General features: G+C 40.2%; 1 protein-coding gene across 1 annotated transcript; it reads right to left on the bottom strand.

The window, feature by feature from the left end:
* Window positions 1-17629: 17629 nt before the first annotated feature.
* LOC122296709 lies at window positions 17630-18580 on the bottom strand. Its single transcript, XM_043106509.1, has one exon. It carries the CDS (start codon window positions 18578-18580, stop codon window positions 17630-17632), a length of 951 nt encoding a protein of 316 aa, XP_042962443.1.
* Between the last annotated feature and the right edge of the window lie 5122 nt (window positions 18581-23702).

Here is a 23702-nt window from a genome sequence, read left to right as displayed (position 1 = left end):
GTTATTGACCCACGATACAAAATAGATGAAATGATGTATGGGTTGAAAAACACTAGAAGGAAGGGATGGACGGGTCAACTTGTTCTAAGGGTTAAGGACACCCTCAATAAGTTGTATGATGAGTTCGCCGCATTTGGAGTGAACTAATATAGACGTTCCACCATTCACCGTATCGCCTCCTATCAAAACTGATAGGCCGAAAAAGCATAAGTAAGGTATGAGATTTGGTGATACCCACGAGTTTTGGAAGAAGTTAGACAGCCAATTTGACTTGAAAAGACACTCGTCGGTAGGATTACACCTATATGTGGAGAAATTTGATATCTTAGCTTGCTGGAAGGTAAACCCATCAAGTATCTCATCCTTGTCCACAGTATTTTGGTCATCCTTATTTCTATTGTAGTTTAAGAGTCCGCATTTAGCACCGGGGTCACATCTTGATTCTATTTTGGAGTTCCTTGTCTTTTAGCACTGTAGAGACTTTGATTTGCGCTCAGGATTGGATAAAAACGAAGCCAATTTAGATTCTGGAGGTTGTAGACTTTGTGAAAGCTATGAGGAGGAGTATGTTGATCACCCTGAAAGCAGTAATCATTCTTAATTTAATCTTTATTTTTGCTTATAATAGATTTAGTTATATTTATTTGACAAACTTAATTTTAATTTCAAATGTTATAGGGACAACTTTGAGAAAAGAGACTCCATCTCAATCTACATCAGCTACACATTGATAGTATGACTTTGATACACCATTGGTTTGTTAATTAATTCTTTTTAGTTTGTACTTGTGCTATTGGTTTTTCCTAATTGATGTTCTTTTCTTTTTGAGACATCATATTATTCATATGCTCTTTTAGGTTCTATGATGTCACTTGGAGTTGGCTAAGTTCTCTTATTTATCTTTATTTTCTTTGTTTAATGTATTTCAATTGTGATAACATTATTATTCGTTCAAGTTATTTGACGATTTATAATATTTTTAGATTAATTTGTACTAGTTTTAGATTAATGTGTAATAGTTTATACTACTTTGTAATAGGTTAGGATTATAAAAAATATTTTAGCTACAAAAAAATTCTACAAAAGTAAATTCACAAACTTACATGGTTTGATGTAGTTTATTATATTGTAAAACTACTTTTATTGTAAAGTAGATCTAATGTAATATATGATGTCACATCAGTTTTTGGGTTTGCTTTCATGGGATCTCTTTGTAACTAATAACTATAGCACTTCTCATTATTAGTTAGCAACTTTATTAGAATTGTTTACACTTGGAGATAATATTTAATTTTATATTTTTATATTTTCAATTTTGCATTAATAATTGTAATTTCAAAGCGAAGAATAGGTTTAGAAATTGGCTCAAAAACTACAAAAATATATTTTGGGCCCATATGTCGGGCGGGGCAGGGCTTGGGGGCCCAACTCAACCCCTCGCTTGCACAAGCAAGGGCTTGCCTACCCTTCTGCTAGGGTCGAGAGAACACATACATTGTAGAGTGCTATTGAATTTGCATTAAAAAAAAAACTTTGCCGCTCCCTTGCATGAAGCCCTTAGGAGCTAACAAGGAATTCAAAAGTATCTCACAGGATAACAAAAAGTCAAGGAAGTTAAGGAGCTTACAAAGTTGAAGGAGTCAAGGGAATCTCGACTCGATTATGATAGGTAGAAGGTAGAAGCAACCTAGGTAGGCTCAGCAAAGGAGGTCCTTACTCCTTCAAGGGTAGAGGTCTTTGCTTCTTATGAGGAGGAAGCCTAAAGTAGCACTACATAAGGAGTCCCAACCAATGATAAGGAGTCCCAATCAACCCTAGCGACCAAGGTGCTTGAATGCCAAGAAAATGACCTTGTAGTGGGTTGGAGGTGTAGACATCTCCAAGTTATTAAAGGTACATAATTGGCCACCTTGGGGTTTTAGGGTAAGAGGAAAAAGTATCAAAACTAGGTCATGAAAAGCTGTCACTTGATAGCTTTTTCTTAAAAAGGGAGCCGCTTGTCCCCTTAGTAGTCAGCCAACTCATCTAAAAAAATGTCATCAAAAGCACTACTCTCAAAGGGATTGGAGCTTGATGTCGGCCCAAGCTACTTGCATCCGGCTTTTTCTCCCCAAAAAGTTTGTGTCAAAGATAATATCAAAACAAGAATTTGATTTGATATTTTCTTGTTTTGATTTTAATAATAATTAAAATATTTATCATAGGGAACTATGCTTTATATTCAATTGTACTTAAGAATAAGAAAGATGTGACCCACAAAATTTCTACCTAATTCTCTCTCTCTCTCTCTCTCTCTCTCTCTCTCTCTCTCTCTCTCTCTCTCTCTCTCTCTCTCTCTCTCTCTCTCTCTCTCTCTCTCTCTCTCTCTCTCATTTTCAATTATGTATTATATTTTCTATCAACTTGGAGGGTTGCTCATGAGGGTTCCTCAATTCAACACCTCTTGCCCTAGGGGATCGTTGACTTTCTTTCTTTTATCAACCTTTTGATCAGCCTACACTAGACGCTCAAACAATTAGTGCTCTTCCAAGCACTCACTTGAAACAAAAACCTTCCAAACATGAGTTCTCATTCTTCAATTCCTATAGCTCACCTTCCTAATGTGGTACATGCCTTCATCAGACAGAAGGAGAAACTGTAATTAACTCTAACTTAGGACAAGAAAAAAAAACAAGTAGAGTACAAGAACAAAGAGAACAATAAATAAGTAGAAGGCAAATCCATTGGTTGGAACTCCCAACCCGAGCAAGACACAAAGAAAAACCTAGAATCCCAGTTTTTATTGCTATAATATTTGGTAGGAATTATCACCAGCTTCTTCTTGAAGTGAGATTGAAAACTTTATAAGCCATTTGTCTGGGATACCTACTGGTAGACGTAGAGGAAATCCTTAACCAAGAGGCTAGTGTTTTAATACTTGACCCCTTCAACACCACTAGCCAATAAAACACAACAACGCATTTGTATTCTTCAAGCATTAGGAAGGAGCTGTGAGGGACATCATTTCATGCCTGACATGGATTTAGTCAAGACTTGTATTAGGACTTAGGGGATGTATGCAAATAATTCTCATCTAATCCCATCTCATCTCATACAATCTCATTTCCTTCCCAAACATCACTCAAACACAAACACTTTCAAACTAATTATTACAACTTTCTCAAACTTTCAAATAAAAAACAAAAACAATTCAACTTTTTCAAATTTCAAAACAAAAATTATATTAAAAAATTATATTCTAATAATATTTTAACTTTATAATATTTTTATTCAATTTTTTATCTCTCATTTTCCAAAACCCAAAAAATACTTAACTCAAATTATCTTACTACTATTCACAAAATTTTCATCTCATCTCATTCTCCAAGCATCCCCTAACCTTACCATCTAGCCTTCGATTTTCATGGTTTTGGCTAGACATTCAATCCTAAGTAAATTACCCTATACCATGTTGGGTTTGGCTTTCATCCTATTAAGATTTTACTGTATACATCGTGTTTGGAAAATGAATGGGCAAGATTGCTTTATATGAAAAAATAAGTTGACTTTTACATTAATCTTTCAATTTTGTCTATTCACTTTTGAACATGATATGTCCAGTGAAAGTTTTAACAAGAGGCAAGTTAAATCCATACCATATAATAGTCTTAAAAACTAACATGACATAAGTAGATAGAAACCACATGAAATCCACATATTAAAATCCTTTAAATTAAGTAGCCTATACATGTTTGAGTTTGGAAGTTTAAAAGTACTTTTAACAATCTAAAAGCTCTTTTAAAGAAAAGATTTTATGTTAAATAAATTCATAAACAGTTCTTTAAGCACCTAAAGAAACGTGAAAGTCCATTTTTTTTTAAAACACCAAATTGAAACTTTTATTGAAAAGCTCATGCAAATTCCTTACAAGAGAATGGAAAATGAGGTTATACATCAACTTGCATGCTATGCTTGGAAGGTTGAAGATATTGAGATATGGTGGGAAGCAATTCTAATGTGTGTTGCACAAGCTGTTTGGCTTGAAAAAACTTACATGTAATTTGTTATGATGTTAATAATTATTTTTGTTATTAAAAAAGAAAAAAAAAAAGAAGCTCCCATAGATAACAATACTTTAAAAAAAAAAAAAAAACTATTATAACTAACTTTAAAACTACTTTAGATCCATGTCTACCAAATAGTAAACAACTTTTTAATTGTAAAGCTTTAAGCTCTACAACTAAAAGCACTAATATGAAAAGCTCTATTTCTTACCACAATCCCAAACAAGCTCTAATGGGTTTCCAAACACACTATATCAGAACCTAAATAAACGAATGGAGATTCATTTAATCCCCAATATTGTGTGTGTGTCAATAGATATATGCTCACAGTATATATACAAATCTAACAGTTCAAATTTTATGTTTTTTGGCGAATTTGTTTTTGTAGGTTTTTTGGTTGTTCTGCAAGGAATCTAGAGCTTAGATCAACGCCGGTCAGCCACCTAATGCCGCACATGCACATGCCTATTTGCAGGAACACAGCCATCATACTTCACCACTCTTTAGTTAGAATCTCGTTTTGACAAACACATGTGGAACACGTTTTGCTAAACCCTTCCTCATCTATGCTACCTCTTATGCATTGCTTTTTCAGGAACTCCATGCACTTTCCTTTACTTGGACCGTTGAAATGGTGGCTTGATTTTATTTTGAAAATGCCATTCTAGAGACTTGGCTTGACTATGACTCAACCTTGACATGAGCAAAATTTGGCTCGACCTTGGCTCAAGCAAATTTCAAATAGATTTTTCCCTCAACATCTACTCAATAGTCCACTCAAGCGAAATTCAAACATCTTGTTAGCTCAACATCCACTCGAGAAAATGTTCAGAAAACCTGGTTCTCACATTGTTTAATATATAAACATATTTTTATAAAGAAGTGTGTGAGTTGCGGCCAAAATAGAGAGAAAAGAGAGAGAACTCCTTTTGTGAGATTTGAAAGCTCATTGGGTGTATTGGGGCTTTTGGGATTGAGGAATGATTTTTTATTGCTTTATTGTACTCCATCTTTGTGATAATGAATTCCTTGAGATTGACTCCCTCGTGGATACAGGCAATTATTCAAGCCGAACCACTTAAATCTTGGTATTCTTTGTGTGATTGTCAAATTGTTGGTTATTTGTTTCTAGTAATCTATTTCAAAGTTGTCTCTAGATATCTAGCTAATCCTATCAAACCGATATCAAAGCGCCAGACTTTGTGAAAGATCTTGAGAGATGGCTTTGGCAAAGTTTGGAGTAGAGAACTTTGATAGTCATAATAGTTTCAGCTTGTGGTGCATCAAGATGAGGGCCCTGTTAAGACAACAAGGATTGACGAAAATTTTGGAGGACAAGGTGTCAGATGAACCTTCTATATCAACAAAGGAAGAGAAAAAGAAAGCGCATAGCACGATGTTGTTATCTCTTTCTGATGGAATTTTGCACGAAGTGGTAGAAGAAGAGACCACCGTAGATCTTTGAAGAAAAGTGGAGAGTTTGCATTTAAAGCAATGGTTGTACACTCTCCAAATGAAGATAGGTACTCCTATGTCCAACCGTCTAAATGAATTTAACAAAATCATTATGGATATAAGAAACATTGATATTAAACATGACGAGGAAGATCAAGCTTTAATTTTATTTTGTTCGTTGCCTATGTTGTTTCATAATTTTGTGAACTCGATGTTGTATGGTAAAGATACCATCTCCTTGGCAAATATAAAATCTGCTTTGAATTATAAAGAGTTGATAAAAGATTTTGTGTATAAGGCACGAATAATCAAGCCGATAGCTTGTTTGTGAAATGTTCCACTGGTGGTAGATTTGGTGGCAAATGTTCGGATTAGGGTGGGAGTAATTCTAGTGGCAACCCTAGATTTAACAAGAAAAACGTTAACTATCAATATTGTCACAAATACGGTCATTACAAAAATAAGTGTCCAAGATTGAAGAACAAGGACGAAGGTACAAGTTCCTCTAATCTTTTTAGTATTGTTGAGAATACTAATAACTCTGATGTTGTCCTAAAAATCAACGCCTGAAATGGTGTTTTTGGTGACAAGTGGGCTCCATGTACGTTCCATATATGTCCCAATAGAGATTGGTTTGGTACCTACAATCAATCAACGGTGATTTAATTTTGGTTAGGAATGATATGGCTTTTGAGATTGTTGGGATTGGTTCAATCAAAATTAAGATGTATAATGGAACCGTTAGATCTTTGTCTAATGTTCTACATATTCCATCTTTGAATAGAAATCTTATATCTTTGATTACTTTTGACTCCTTTGGTTATTAGTATACATTTGAAGGTGGAGTCTTTTGAGTCTATAAGGGCTGTTTGGTTACAATGATAGGAAATAAGATTGATGGTATTTATTTTCTATTTGGTGAGATAGTGATTGGTGCAGCTATAAGGTTATCTTCAGACGTTTCAAATTTAGGTATTACTCATTTATGGCACATGCGATTGGGCCATATGGGTAAACGAGCGTGGTCATTTGTGAGTAGACAACTTTTGCTTTCGTGTAATCAAAAGATAGGGAAGCTTGATTTATTTTTTTTATTTTTTTACTTTTGTAGCATTGTATCATTGTGAAGCATTGCAGAATCAAGTTAACTGCAGTTTATTTATTCTAATCTTTGGGGTACATCTTGTGTAAGGTGGTGCTCTATTCTTACTCATGTTGTTCGATGACCGTTTGAGAAAAGGCTGGACTTGTTTTACTAAAGCAGTGAGTGTCATGTTTGATGAATTCAAACACTTGGAAAGGCTTTGAGAATATAACAGGCAAGAAAGTAGAGTGATTTCATATACCATATGTTAACGTCGTGTTTTGTACGCCCTTAGGCCCGGTTGCTTAACAACACGGGTCTTCACTCGTGGCAGATCCTGAGTCAGTAGAGAGGTGGCCCGGGGAACCTCTGATACCAAAGTTAGTATAGAGAAGAGATAAAAAATGCTTTAAATGAGAAGAAAATAGTTGTGTATAATTGACAATAGACTTGAATTCATTCCCTTTTTAACCTCGCAATTCTGGTCGACCTTTATACTTGGTCTTTTGGATTAGTAGTGCCATGTCTTGTGTTTTGGGGCAGAGGGATGCCTCTCCTCAAAGTCACCACCGCCATACTGAATTTAATCAGGCATAGTTTTCTTGATGTCAGTCATTTAATACGGCGTGGGTCTTTGACAGAATTTCCTGATGTTGTCTCTTCCATTTTCCCCAATCGTGGTTTCCCATGCCTTTCCACAACATCTCATCTCAATGTTGATGATTACCCCCGACCCGCACGAGTCTGGAGCCTCCCTGACCTGCATGGGTCTAGGACCCACCCTAGGCTACCAAGGGGGGGCTTTCAGGGCTCGAGCAGACATTTTCAAGGCTTATGAGGCCTGGCAAAGTAAAGAGCCTGGGGTAGTATTATGGGCTTTAGACCCTGAAAAAAATAACCGCTAACAGTTACCCTAGTAATTCTCATCGAGTTGACCTGATGGGAATTTCCATAGCTTCTTGCTTATCACAGTCTTCACCGAATGGCGTTATAGGCTGGTCAATGGCCGTTACACGTGTTCGATGCCAATTCCTCATATACTACTACCGGGATGTTGACATGATTCTCGTCGCTTCACATATCCTGCAAGTTAGGCTGTTAGACACTACCCCTTTTCCGCAACTGTGAGACCTTGCCTTTAAATTCGCTCCCCTTCCGTCCGCATTACTACCTCTCTTCTACCTTTTGTATTTTCGATGTGACCAGTACCCTCTTTTTTTTGCAACTTCAACCCTTCCTTGCTTGACTTAGCTTTTCTAGTCCCGATGGCTTCCCAAAAATCCACCAACCTGACTGACTCTGTGCACCACTCTGAGGCCGGCTCATGAGAGCCCAGGTGCTAACCTACCACATTTCAAATTCAATTACTCTAGAAGTTCCAGCATGTTTTCCTATGGGCCAAGACTGCCCTTGCCCCGTCCTGTTCGTAAAGTCCTGTACCACTTGGGGCTGGTGCTTGCTTAGCTTCATCCAAATGCTAGGCGAATTCTGATGTGTTGTTGCTTGCTATGGCGACAGGCTCTATTAAAGTTTGACCCATAAAATGTTGATCTTACTGATCATGAGTTCCTCCTAACTCACCATGTACAAAGAGGAACAAGAGAGATCTTTTAGCGCAATCGCGCCTGCGTTGGTTGTGCTAGAGTTGAGGGACCGCAAAGTCTCGGACTGATCTAGTAGATTCTTCTTTGTGGGTGGCCGAGTTCCTGATCAAGGCAGCATGGGGAGTCGTGTCGGGCAACAACATGGTGTGCCCTGTGGCCATGTCAGATGAGTTGCGTCACATCACAATCGTGCAGGATTGGGTAGCTCAGCACCCACTCTTGGTTCACTCCAAGGACTTCATTAGGGAAGACAATCTGGTCACTTTCCTTCCCCCATTTGGTCATGTCATTCCCTCTGCTAGGGGTGTGGTGGCTGATCCTTTGTCGTACTCTTCAAGGAAATGGGTAGCTGAATCCTCTCCTGAAGACAAGGATTAGAGGATTTGTCCAAAGCCAAGGGTGGAGGTCCAAACATCTCTGAAGGCCTGGCTCCCTAGACAATTAGTGCAGGTCGTCTCATCTCAGCAGAGATGGTTGGCATTCCTTCTTCTGCAATGCCCTCCCGGCAACGATGGGCCAGGGAGTTTCCGGGTTCAAGTGCAACTTCTAAGTCTCTTCTTCTTATTGTACCTGTTGTATCTTGGCAATGCATCTGGCACTTCGTGAAGGGCGGAAGTGGTCAATATATACTTCTAGAGCACTCTTCTGGACAGGGCACCTCCGCAAACTTGGATGGTGGAACCCCCTCTGGATCTGAATGTTGAGATGTCTCACTCTTCATCATCCACTGCTCAGTCCTTGATCGAAGCCTTTGATCTCAAAGAGGCTTCAGATCCCCTTTGGGTAGATCCAAATGATGAATGCGTCTCTGATCCTGGATGCGTTCATGCTGTGGGTGAGAGCCCAGCTGCTGCCCCTCAGGCCGAGCTAGTGGCTAGTAGAGTTACTAGTGGGTCTAGAAAAGAGAGGCCAGCAAAAGCGCAAGACTCTTCCACCCCACCTAGCCTTGGAAGGAATGTGCCAGATGTGCCTTTAGTCGGCACACCGCCGAGCCCTGTCAAATCGATGACTGGGGTCGTAGGTCCTTGTGGGGGTGACGGTCACCAGTGCGGGGACAAAAGTGGCCCTTCTGTGGTGGCTCCTCCTGTTTTGTTGGTGAGCAAGGGTGCTCTGATCGAGCCTAGCAGAGGGCTGGCAGTCGGATCCCTAAGAAGGGAAATGCCTTCTTTGGAGACCGCAAACATAGCAGTTCCTGCCGATCCTTTGAATGAGTCCCTGCGGGAGGATCCCACCATAAGCCGCGAAGTGGAGCAACTTCAAAAACATCTCTCCAATGTAGTTCTTACATTCTACATTCCCTTTCAACTTTCTTGGTCTTGAGTCTGCTGTCTAACCTCGGAGTCCATGCAGGGAATCAAAGCGCTAGCCCAACGTGTTGCTGAAGACAAGATACAGTGTCTCCAGTCTGTAGTGGAGCAGGGGAGGGAAGAGCGGGGATGATTGGAGGCAGAGTAGGCTGTGGCTCGAGATTGGGCTTTGAAGGCCTAGAAGTCTCTGAGTAAGCTCCAAGAATGGCATGACATTATCCAAATGGAGAATGAGGAGTTAAGGGGCCTATGAGAGCCCCATTTACTCCGGATCAAGATGTCAGAAGGGAAGCATTCCAACCTGTTGGCCATTGCAGAGGGTTTGTGAGGAAGAGGCGTTAACTGACCTGGTTGCTGCCAATGAGAGGATTGCCAATCAGGATGTGGTTATCTTGGATCTACACAGCGACCTATTGCAGGAGCAAGAGGTGGCTACGCGATCAAGTGAGCAATTGAGGAAGACTCTTTCTATCCGCAAAGAGGCGTGATCTCACAAGTACCTTGAGGGATTGTGTAGGATGAGTGACTACGTCATCCTCAACCCTCAATGTAGTTCAGAGGCACTGGAGGCGCATCTGCGGGCTTTGGACTTCAAGATCCTTGAACCTGATGTCACTACCCTTAATCATGTTGGCGAGCTGGGGCGGGAAACGATCCCGGATGCATTCCTACCAGAAGATGATGACCCCGGTGACTTCCCCCTTACGGGCACTTCTGTGGCTCGCACAAGAGGAGGGGACTTTGAAGATTACCTGGTTAGCACCGAACATGAGTGGAACCCTGTAGAGACAGGCTCTTTTGATCCGCGAGAGGGATTGAAGCTTCCCAGTCTTGACCCTCCCCTACAGTCGTAGTCATTCTTTTCCTTGTTGTTTACTTTCTTGGGGTCTTGTTGGTAGTAAATGCCAAGTGTCCCTTTGTAACTTGTAGATGGATTAATCAATAAAGAAATGTATCTTTCTCTTATGCCCTGACTTCCTTCTCACACTTTGACTTATCCTCTCGCACTGTTTGGTTGCTGTTTACTGGTAGCATTTTCCTTTTTGATGTGATGCTTTGAATTCTGCTCTTCTGCCTCAGAACTCCTCGTATAGTTGACAGTTCTTCCTTACATGCCAAGTTGCCCTAGCATCCAATAAGAGCGGGGCTTCCTTCCTTGGCTTGGGTATCGAAGGAGATTTCAAACATCTTGGGTTTGTACAGGCTCGAACACTTCCTCTTCGGCCCATGGGGGAGTAGAAGTAGGAGAGGAGTCCCATGAAAGGGACAGCGGAGGATCTCTCCTTCAACTTGAGCTTTGTGAAAGTCTATAGAGCTCGAGTTGACAGCGCCCCCCTTTTGAGCCGATTTCTATCCGACTTCCAAACCTTGCCTCTGGATTTCTAGTGAGTTGATGATTATCCTGCCGGTACCTCACCAGGCATAACTGACCATCTGCCCTTACTGACCCCTGAGGCTATTTGTAGTGTAACCTGCTTGCGATCTTGCACATAAGGTCCCCATCTTGCTTGAATTACGTCGCGCAGTTGAGGCCATGATGGAAATTTCCTTGATGCACTATACTGCTGACTTGGCATTTTTTTAGTAGATGGCCGAGCAACACGTAAGGCAAACCCAACCAAGTTTGCTGCAAAAGTCAATGTGCATGTGTATATATGTAACTTAACTTGACCATTACCGACCTATCTTTCCAATTTAGCACGATGGGACTTTAGGGCCTTTGCGAGCTTAAGCTGATCTCTGGACTTCTCGCATTCCTCTGAGGGAAGGGCATGTTCACTCCCTCGGGGAGCTTTCTTGTGCCGAGGAACCTTCGTTCATTCCCTTACGGGAGCTTTCCCGTGCGAGGTGATTTCTTCGAGGGAGGACCATCGTTCCCTCAAGAGAGCCTTCGTTCATTTCCTAACGGGAGCTTTCCTTCGACCAAGAGCTTTCCTTCACCCAAGAGCATTCCCCCTAGGAGAGGATCATCATCTTCTCAAGGAGCTTTCCTTAACAAAAGTTTTTCCAAGCAAGGAAGCTTTCCCACACGAGGAGTATTTCCTCTGGGGAGGTTCGTTCCGTCCCTCAAGAGAGTATTGGTTCATTCTCTCAGGGGAACATTCCCTCAGGGGAGCTTTCCCCCACGAGAGCATGGCCTCGGAGGAGGTTCGTCATTTCCTCAGGGGAGCATTCCCTCATAGGAGCTTTCCTGCGCGAGGTGGTTCCTTAGGGGAGGTTCGTCATTCCCTCAAGGGAGCTTTCGTTCATTAAGAATCGTAGTCATTTGCAATTTGGGACTGGTTTTGCAAATTTCTTGAAAGAAGTTTAGCATTTTCATTAATCTACCAGAAGTTCATATTTACAAAGCAAGCAGACAAAACATAAAAATGTGAGAAAATGGGTAGGGCCCCAATGGTCCTTTCTTCTTGGCATGAGCCCCGCTTCCTCCCTCCTAGTCAGGATAGCTTGCGTCTTGATGGGAGCCTATCATGACTTCAAGATTGGAGCATGCTTGTGTAGCATGTCACTTCCCCCCTGGTGGGCTTCAACTCCTACATATAGCATCCCGTGCCAAGGCCTACTCTCCCTAGATCTCACTGATTCCCTAGACCATAGGGAACTTGATTTTTAGGTGGTAGGTGGAGGTGATGGCCCATAGTTGGTTAAGTATCGGGCGGCCAATGATGGCATTCTAGGAGGAAGGAGCCTTAACAACCAGAAAGTTGACCATAATTGAGGTGACGCAGGGTGGGTTGCCCACCAAAGCTGACAGGGCAATGGTCCCTAACGATGGGACCGTTTCCCCCGAAAAGCCTTTTAGCAGCATTGGGGTTGGTTGGAAATGAGCCGTGTCTATCCCCATGAGAATGAACGCATCCTAGAACAAGATATCCGCCGAACTGCCATTGTCAATGATGATTCTTCTAGTCTTGAAGTTGGCAATCTGCATGGTGACACCAGTGCATCATCGCGCAGATAGAAAACTTCCTCATCAGCTTCCCCAAAGGAGATTATAGGAGAGGGCTCAGTTCGAGGGTGCTTCACTAGTTAGTAGGAGGCTGAGTAAACTTCTTGGTATCGGGCCTCTCTGGCGTGAGCTTTTCGTCCAAACGAAGTTTCCCCTCCACTGATGAATCCTCCTGTGATGGTGTGAATTACCCCTACAAGGGGAACCGTCTGGTACAAATGTTAAAAGGGTGGGAGCAATTTTCACTGTGTGTCTCTTCTTCTTGGGCTCTCTCGCCTCCTCTATTGGTGCTCCCAGGCTGGACTCCTCTCCCTAAAGCGTCCCCTCCACGACTGCTCCCTCCGCTGAGAGGGTGGATACCGTGGTGGATGGTAGCCTGTTGGAGGTGATCGACACTCCCCAATGTTGTGGGAAGTGGTTCAATGGTAGGTGCAGTAGGGACGTTCCCCCAAGGTGTGCTGCTTCTTCTCCTTCGCGACGATGAACATCGAACGGTCAAACCTGTGCCGCATGCCTCCCACAGCGGGCTCCTCCTTTCTTGATTCCCGCTGCTTGCATTCTATCTTCTCTCAGGTGGGGCCTTTGCTCAGGGCCCTTTCCCTTTTGCGTGCCCCGTCCACCTCCTTCTGCCAAGGCGTGGAGGGTATCCTCTACATTGATGAAGTTGTTAACCTGATCCATAAACTCTTAGAGAGTGGCAAGGGTCTTCGTTGCCATCTTTGCCATGAACATCGATCGGGGCCGGACCCCTCCGAGCAATGCTGCTAATGTGATCTTCTCGTCTTGGTCTTCCACGGTCATCCGCTCCTTGTTGAACCTGGCCAGATAAGTTTGTAGGCTCTCATCTTCCCTCTGCTTAATGGTGAGGAGGTAAGCGGCCAGGCGTCTTCGTCTACGACTAACCATGAAGTGAGTGAGGAACAGAGAGAGAACTACTTTTGTGAGATATGAGAGCTCATTGGGTGTATTAGGGCTTTCGGGATTAAGAAGTGATTTCTGATTGCTCTCTTTTACTCTATCTTTGTGATAGTGAAATCCTTGAGATCGACTCCGCCAATGGATGTAGGTTGCTTTTTCAAACTGGACCACTAAGATTTTGATGTTCTTTGTGTGATTGTTGAGTTTTTTTATATTTACTTCTACTAATCTATTTCAAAGTCGTCTCTAAATATATAGCTAATCCTAGCAATGCACAACATTGCAACCTGTCAATGGAATGAGTTAAAAATCACATGAGTTGTGATCATAAACTCTGGGTTTGGTGCCATTTCCCGTTGGCTGTTGTTTTTATTTTTTGCTCTATATTAACTTATTTGTGGTATTTGTTGGTGTCCCATCCCCATCGTTTGCATTTCCTTTTAGTTTAATAAAACTATTATTTCAATTTCATATCAAACAACTAGCCAAAGGTTATCCAACATGAAGGACAGAAGTTTATAATTAAGAGTAAACATGCCAATCGGTTTCCCATAAAAATTTGAAAATAAACCTTGGAATGTTTCATCATGTGAAGTATTTTATAGGATCTTGCTACAGCCACAAACAAAAGCCATTGATGGTGAACCCCGAATAGGCTATTCCTCTTTGTTTTCATGCATTTTTTATATATTTAAATATTTTAAAAAAAATTCACAACATTATTTAAAAACACTTTCTTAATCACTAAGTAAAAAAGAAATATAGAACCGATGGCCACCATCGGTGGCTTTTGTCTGTGGGATAATCATTATCCTATTTTATATGCATATATCTCCCATGATATGGAATTGTTCTTCCCCTCTCCTCATAGGGGTTGTTTGGGAATTTGGATGGTTTCTTTTCATTTCATCTCATTTCCTTTCCAAACATTACTCAAACACAAATAAATTTCAATTATAAATCTTCAACTTTTTCATTTAATCATTACAATTTTTCCAAACTTTTAAACAAACACAAAAAATAATTCAACTTTTTCAAATCTTAAAACAAAAATTATATTCTAACAATATTTTAATTTTATAATATTTTTATTCAATTTTTTCTCTATCATTTCTCAAAATCCAATAAAACATCTAACTTTTTTTTTTTTTTTATTGAAAGGAAAACAATTTCATTACTAAGAATGACTTGGTACAATCCAAGCTAAGTCATCCATGATGGATCTTTTGACTTCAACAAGTCCATCTTCCAGCCAAACATTTTCACTAGAAACTCTAATTGCTAGCTTAGCTGTTGTATGAGCACTTACATTAGCAGATCTGTGTACAAAGACTAGTTTCCATGCAGGGCAAGCTGCCATAAGTTGTTGAAGATCCTCAATCTTCTGTCCAGACCATGAACTATCTTCTTCCTTTGAGTTTACAGCATCTATAACAGCTTTAGCATCCCCTTCAAAACACATTTGTGACAATCCTAACTCAAAGCATAACTCCATAGCTCTATGAAGAGCATAGCTTTTTGCTTGGAAAACCTAAGAGACGTGCTCCTTTGGTGCAAATCAAACACCCCATTAGTTCCCCTTCTGAATCCCTTATAACCACCCCTATCCCCTAGATTCATCTGTTTGTCTTCCAGCTATTCTCTCTGAATTTTTTGTCAAAACCTCCTTGTACATTGCATGGTCTACCTGTGCCATTGTGGTAACTGTATTGGGAGACTTAAAAACATCTTGAAAAATCAGACCATTCCTCCTTGTCCATATGTGATGGAAAACTACAATGCCAGTTCCAATGCCAGCTGGAAATCATGGAAGTTCCTTTTCCATTTTCTAAAAAGTGGAATCCCACCCCATACATCTGTTGCTACAGGACAGTCCCATACTCCATGCACTATGGTTTTAGGTTCCCTCAAACAGACTGGACATGTATTACCTTCCACTATGTTCTTTCTGAAGAGATTGTCTCTGGTGGGAAGAATCGTGTTAAAACATTTCCATAACAACATTTTGACTTTACCTGGTATATTAAAGCACCAGATCTTTTTCCACAGGCCATTAGCAGACCCACCTGAGGATGTGTCACCTGTGCGTCTTTTCTATAGTAAAGTTTCCAAGAAGTAGGCACTCTTGACAGAGAAAGTCCCTCTTGCTGAAGCTTCCCATATCCTTCTGTCACATGACCCTCTGCTGCTCAATGGGATAGATTGGATCAACATTGCTTCATCTTCTCTGAAAACTGCAGCCACCACCTCTTTTTTCCATGATTTGGTTACCTCATCAATCAATGCTTCCACCCTGGTTTCTATATCAAAGGTATTCATGGGAGTCTGGATCTGAAAAGTCACAGGACGAGGTAGCCACTTGTCCTTCAAAATTTTGATACTTTTCCCATTCCCCACCCTCCATACCATTCCTTCCTTTATCAATCCCAGACTAGACCATAGGCTTCTCCACACAAAGGAGGGTGAACCTCTCAGTTTGGCCTCCAATAGATCACTATGTTGAAAATACTTATGCTTGAAAACCTAAGAAACCAAAAGGTTTGGTTCCTTCATAAACCTCCACAATTGTTTTGCAAGAAGTGCTTTATTGAAACAACTGAGATCCCTGAAGCTTAATCCCCCTTGATTTTTGACTGAACCTAAAAACTTCCAGGTTTTCCAGTAAATACCTCTCCCTTCTCTTTTATGGCTCCACCAAAATCTGGCCAACAAGGCTTTAATCTCTTTTAGAAGCAGAATTGGTAACTTAAAGACACTCATGGCATATGCTGGAATAGCCTGTAAGACACTTTTTATCAAGACTTCCTTTCCTGCAGTAGATAGAAATTTTATTTTCCAGCAGTTAATTCTCTTCCATATCTTTTCCTTCAGACTTCTAAAAGAATTATACTTTGATCTTCCAACCACTATAGGGAGGCCCAGATATTTGTTATAGTCATTGCACCTCGAGCCATTTACTTGTTGTAAAATGAAATCCCTTGCTTCCCTTCTTGTGTTGGAGCTTAAAAAGACACTGGTTTTTTCTTTGTTTAAGGTTTGACCAGAAGCTTGCTCATATTGTACCAAGATGTCATGAATTACATACCACTCCACTAACTTTGCCCTACAAAAGATAACACAGTCATCCGTGAAAAGGAGATGGTTGATTCTTAATCCACCCCTTGTTACTGCCACTCCCTTGATCAACCCTCTCATTTCAGCTTTTTGCAGTAATGCACTAAGTCCTTCAACACATATTAAAAAAAGATAAGGTGACAAGGGGTAACTTTGTCTCAGTCCTCTTGAATGGCCTCCCATGGGATTCCATTAATGATAACAGAATATGGGATTCCATTAATGATAACAGAATATGGTACATACTTTACACATTTCATCAATAAGTCTATCCATCTCTATTCAAAACCCAATTTTAATAACACAACCTCTAGAAAGTCCCACTCAACCTTGTCGTAGGCTTTAGAAATATCTAGCTTGATTGCCATGGAACCTTATTTTCCTTTCTGTTTTGTTTGCATTGTATGAAGGACCTTATAAGCCACCATTATGTTGTCGGTTATGAATCTTTTGGGGATAAAGGCACTTTGGTTCCATGAGATCACCTTGTCCAACATGCCTTTCATTTTGTGTGCTAAGACCTTAGAGATAAGCTTATAAACCACATTGCAAAGGGAGATGGGTCTGAAATCATGTACTGAAATAGGGGAGCTAACCTTAGGAATTAAAGCCAGGTGTGTGTGGTTTAAATCCCTTGGTAAAACTCCTAATTTAAATAAATCTAGTACTGCTTGTGAGACCTCAGGGCCAATTATTCCCCAATGTTCTTGAAAGAAGCCTACACTAAAGCCATCAGGGCCTAGAGACTTGAAGGGGGACATTTGCTTGAGAGCCACCTCCACTTCCCTTTCTGTACAATCCCTGTCCAGCTATTGCTTCATTTCAACTGTAAGCCTTGGTTCCAAGCCCTAAAGGCTCTGCTCAATACATACTAAATTTGGTTGTGTCAACTTGTAGATTGTTGTGTAGTAGCTCTTGAAACCTGCTATATCTTCCTTTTCACTCATTACTGTTCCTTCCATATCTAGTATTCTAGTGATGGTATTCTTTTTCCTTCTCTGATTGACACAAGCATGGTAAAATTTTGTGTTTTTGTCTCCACCAATCAGCCAATGTCTCTTTGCCCTTTGCCTCCACCTTGTGTCTTCTTGTTCCAACAGAAAATCAAGTTCTTGTCGTAATCCTTTTTGTTCTTTTTTGGTCCTAGGTCCTTCTCAACTTTGCAAATCACTTAACAACTGGGTCTTTTCTTTTATGGATATGTTTCTGTCCCTAACCACGTGCCTACTCCATTTTTGAAGCCCCTTCCTTGTTCTATCCAGCTTCTTTAAAATCCTATTCAAATCTGTCTCTCCTCCGTTACTTCCTTGCCATGCTTCAGATACTATCTCACTGCATCCTTCTTTCTTGTTCCAATTGGCCTCATATTTAAAAGAGAAGTGATATTTGTATGCTGAGCACCACTCAAAACTACAGGATAGTAGTATTGGGCTGTGATCAGAACAGATAGCTGGAAGTGATTCCACTGAAACCTTCGAGTAGTTTAATCTCCATCTTGGGTTGGCTATAGCTCTATCAAGTCTTTCCTTAGTGAAAGACTCATCTTCGTGACAGTTACACCATGTGAACTTGTTTCTTTTCCACCCTAGATCAAGCAGGTTTCCCTCCTCTAAAAGGTTTCTGAACGTGCACATGAGATTTTCATTTCTGGGTTTTCCCCCCACCTTCTCATCATTAAAAAGAATCTCATTAAAATCACCTATCACTCCCCATCCCTCATCACCAGGCTTGAAAGAGGAAAGCAAGCTCCAGGCCTGTTTTCTTAAGTTTGAATTCGGGTGCCCATAGAAGCAAGTCAAAAGCCACTTAAAATTAAAATAGGCATCATTCACCATTACATTAAAGTGGTGTTTTGAGAAAATTACCAATTCAAGCAAATCTTTCTGCTTCCACAAAAGAATGAGTCCTCCACTTCTACCAACTGCCTCACTTACATAGCAACCATTAAAATTGAGAGTTTTAGCAATACCATGAGCTCTAGCATATGGAATTTTGGTCTCCATAAGGAAGACCACGTCGGGAAGCTTTTCCTTCACAAACATGCGAAAGGTTTGAACTGTTTGGGGGTTCCCAAGCCCCCGGCAGTTCCAACTTAAGATCTTCATTTCTTCTGGATTTCTTTTGAGGAACAAGGCTAACAGTACTTGCCTCTATACCACGTTTTGCACCTTGAGACCTTGTAGAGATGGAAGAGGTTGTTGAGCATTTCTGCACCCGAGCCTGGCATTTCCATCTACGTACCTCTTTTTGCATTAACTAACTTAAAGCAGGATTCGGTATTTCCCCTACTCCATTTTCATCCGAGCTAGCAACTGTAAGAGGATTGGGCCCGTTTTGATTAAGAGGTCGACTTGGTGTACCATAGAGCCTAGTCCCTTTTTCTAGCCCATAGTTCACTTCGGTTTCCCTTCCATCTTCCTGCCTAAAAATACCCTACCCAGTGTTTGACCGAAATTTTTCCCCCAGGATAGAGGGGAGATCAGCTTCCATCACATCCCTACCTTCCTCAAGATTTACAGACTTCTGACCCTGCCAGCTAGCATCTACATTGTCTCCCCTTATTGCTGTCGTAGGTTTCTGCACCTAAGGGAGAATGGGACTCGCCTGTCCTTTGTCTAGCCCCTCTACCGGCCACCCTTTTGCAACGCTTCCCTCGAGTGTTTCCTCCCCTCCCCAATCGCCACTTTTCCTTTTTTCCTTGACCCCCTCTCCATTGGAATTTCGCGTTTGGCCAGACCAGCATCTTGGAGCACCCTCAGCCCGAAGCCATGGTCCAAACTGTGACTTACCAGCAAAGTCTTCTTCACTATGGTCTTCTCGATTTGCTTGACACCCCTGTTCTTCATGAAGAATCCAACCACATTGGAAGCAAATCTTTGGTAGCATTTCATACCGGAAGTGAACCCAATGTTTTGTGCCCTGGACATTTATGAATCAGCCCCTTGCAATAGGCTTTCTGAGTTGTAACTCCACCTTTACACATAAACACCTCCCCCAACCAGTGCCGTCCTCCTCAACGTCAACTTCTATTACCTTTCCCACCAAGTTTCCTATTTGATTGTCCCATTCCTCCGACATACAATCCAAAGGTAGATTATGGACTTGCATCCAGAAAGATTCACTGTCGAAAGTTATTTTCCCATGTATCATTATTTCGTCGTAGGGCATAAGAAGAAACAATGCGTTGTCAAAAAACCATGGATTGTCTTCCAAAATTCTGTGTAAAACCACATCCGTTCTGAAGGTAATAACCGCATGTGTTCTGAAGGTAATAACATATGTATTTTTGTCGACTTCTTGGAAGGAGACCTTCTTACTAATCCTCCAGATCTTTGCCATTGTATTGCTAATCAAATCCTTCCCTACCACTCGGTTTGAGCACCCTCCCAATCAGAATTTTTTCTCCTTTCCGTGGTATGCCTTTAGCTTTGAGACTCTTTCCCCCATGCATGACGAGAATTTAGCAATTCTACATAAAAAACACCACCTCTAGTTTCCCAACAGAAGCTGACCAGAGCGAAGACTTTTTTAATTTTTTTTTCAAAGTTCTTAATAAAACGTCTAATTAACTTCAAGCATTTCACTACTATTAACAAATTTTTCATATCACATCATTCTGCAAGCATTCCTTTAGTGTGGATAAAATTATAAGTTATATTCTTTATCCAAGTTAAAAATAAAATTTAAATTTAAATTTTAAAAAATAAAAAAAGGGACAGAAAGAATCAAAAGTTTGATTAAGGGTCCTTTGAGGCCTTCCCTGATAAAATATTATTTTTAAATTTATGTCCAACATGCCGAGAAGCATATAATTCCATCAGCCCTCCTTTACAAAATCACATATACGTTAGAATGTGAATATGATCTGATCTCTCGTCCACTCATCTTTTTGTAATATTCACTATCCTTTTATCACAACCTTTTTCCAAGACGGTCTTGATCTCAAATTTATTCCATTTGAATCATGTGATTCATGCACCTTAAATTCCAAGATGGGTTTTTACTGGCAAGGCATGAGGAAGGATATCAAGAAATTGGTGAAGGAGTGTCAAATTTGTTAGATGAACAAGCACAAGACTGTGCTGCCAACAAGGTTTGTAATGCCCATCGTTGTGGTGAGTCTTTTAAAAAATGATTTTAAGAAAATAGACGGGAATTATAGTTCGTTTTCAAATTTATTTTCCTTCTATGCCAGGATACAAAAGACTCCATGTTTATAAATAAAACATGTTTCTTAATATAAAAGGTTACAGCGGAAACATTAAAATTTTAAATTTAAATATCTTGTACAAAACGTTGTGCCAAGGCTTTCGTGCTCTTCCCCTTGAGCCGTGTCTGTCCTGATGCATCATACTCATCTTGTCTCTAGGAGGGCACACATAAAAACTAAAATGAATTGATAACTCGTAAGCATTACTTCATATAATTAAAATATAATAAGATAGGTTTTTAGTCATGCATACCTCACTCCATACATATCATACATAGACATTCAATTCATTTTAAAATTTTGCGAGGTGGAGTTTTTTTTTTAAAAGGGTTTTCTTCTCATAAAAAAGTTATAATGCCTTGCTGCTTTCATTTCTTAAAGAGTCTTATCATACATACATCTTTTCTTAACATGTATACATTCTTTCTTATCACTTTCATTGGCTGTTGCACACTGTTATGCCCCGTGTGTTAGGGTTAGCGACTTTTTTGACCTAATTTTGCCTGTAGCCACGGGTTAAGAATCCATTCTGTTAGGGTGTAGCACTGGGTGTATTACCAGTGCTACTTACCCGACATTGCAATCTACCCAATCCAGTCCTTCGGTACCATCATCCGTTCATTTAGTCATGACCGTTACGTGTTTTCATACATTAACCATTCAGTCCTTTCATTCATTTCAGTTCTTTATAGTTCTTTCAATCATTCAGTCTGTTCATTCATAAAAGTCATTTAAAAGTATGGGTTTAAACATCATCTTTCATGGGATCGTTTAAAATATCAGTTCATGCATCCTTTAAATCATTAGTTCATAAAGGTAATTTAAAACACTTTCTTTGCATCGTTTAAAGCATAAGACATAAACATTGACATTTCTTTTCATGAAAATACATCCAGTACTTACCACGTATAGCATCCATTCACATGCATACACTTATATACTTGGGGTGCTTAAAAAGGGGCTGCCAAGGAGGGCCATTACATACTTATCCTTAAAAACTTATACTTAGCATTCTTTTCTAAAACATGTTTCGTGTCACTTCGTAAAGCATCGTAAAGGAAAAGTATTTCATTTTTCATTTTCGTTTATTTAGAAAACTCTGGAAGAGCATGAATATTACCTGGACTTCATGCCATACTCATTCTATGCAGTCCTTTCATGTGTGTGTCAGATGGCAACCTACATGCATACACATAACCTCAACGTCATTCTCTATCTCATTCATAAGTAAGTATACTAGAAATAAAACTACGCTTCACTTGGAACACTCTCCGTCCATCCCTGGATTCTTACATACTATTTACTATGCTAAAACCTTCGGAGTCAATTTAACATCACTACCTTTGTGTTTCACCTTGAGGTTAAGACGTTAAAATCTTCATCTTACTCTTCTATTAACCTTATTTTGATGCCTGACTTAGACCAACTAAGTCATGCATCCCGATCCTAGACAACATACCCAATAGTACCTTCATGCTTCCTAGCCCATACTCAATCTCCATTCCCAACCATCCATACATGTCACATGACTTTAAACCAACTTTAAGGCTTAAACATCCTATAACCATGCTTAGGACGGATTACTCATTATATGGTAAATTCGTCCAGTACACGTGTCTCACCAAATGCACGTGTACCTTACCCTTTATCACCTATGATCAACTTATAGTCCAATGAACGACTGCTTGTATAAACAAGCTCCATACTCCGATACCAACTTCTACTCAAACCCAGTCAGCAGAACCTTCCTATTTCCCGGCCCTTTTTATAAGTTCATCCTAACACTTACAAGATAGGGCTCCATTCACCACTACTTCTCCTTCATGTCACGTAACTCAAGACAAATCTCGAGTTACATCACAACACTTGTCATGCTTTCGTTGCGCTACTCTTACACTATCATATCACTTCACACATACTCTAAACCATAAGTCAACTACAAGGTGACACCTGTCACCTCGGATTTTAGTTTGCGTTTTGAGATTAAAGCAGTGTGTTTAATATTTCTTACTGCACGTCCATGAGTATATAAGCAGAAGTGATCATGCATGGTCCTTGAACATTTTGATGGTAAGTTTTCTGTCTTGGAAGTTGAGGATCTTTCAGTAAGTTTTCTGTCTTGGTAGTAAGCAGCCCGATTCTTGCAAGATTTGCAATGGAATCTTGTTCATACATTCTTGAGTGTTATACTTTCTATGGATGATTGTATTTGCTTCTTGCGTGCGTTTCTATGCGTGTGTTTCTATGTTGGGTTGCAGTAGGTTCTATCAAGAACCTTACAATCTTTTTTTTTTTCTTTTTTTAAGGAAAAATCGAGGTCAAGGCCTCTTATTATTAGAATCCCTCACTGAGGTAAAGGAACAACCAGAATTAAAAATATCCTCTTAAAAAAATACATCAATAACGAATATAAGGAATACCCAATTTGTCCGTACAAATTCAACCCCAAATACGACCTTACATTGAAACCCTACCCATAAACTCTGAAGATCTACCAAGAGACCCCTCTTTGGCCAAAAACATTGCCACCATATTAGCCTCCCTAAAAATATGCCGAAAATGGACATTGAGATCATGAACAATCTCCTTAACTTCCTCCCAAAAATCTCAAAGAAACCAATATTTACACACCCCCAAATCTAGCCATCACACTATTACAGTAGAATCAAATTCCACCAAGAAATCTCTCAACCCCAAAGACCAACACAAACAGAGTCCATCAACTAAAGCTCTACACTAAGCAATTGTATTTGTTGCATGGCCATAGTAGTGAGCAAAAACAGCTAAAATTGTACTTTGTGAATCCCGAATAATACCTGCCCCATCCAACACTCCCGAATTACCACAAGAACCCATATCCACATTAATTTTAAAACTTCCCACCTGTGGCAACTGCCAAGCAATTAATCTAGGCCTTTCATTAACAACTGGAAGGTACAAACAAGCTAAGTCTTGCAAAACTAGTCGATCATGAACACCTTACAATAACAGGGGCTAACTCTCCGGCAACGGCGCCA

Source organism: Carya illinoinensis, chromosome 15 (assembly GCF_018687715.1).
Source record: "Carya illinoinensis cultivar Pawnee chromosome 15, C.illinoinensisPawnee_v1, whole genome shotgun sequence".
NCBI lineage: Eukaryota > Viridiplantae > Streptophyta > Magnoliopsida > Fagales > Juglandaceae > Carya > Carya illinoinensis.
This window is presented reverse-complemented; position numbering and strand designations above follow the sequence as displayed.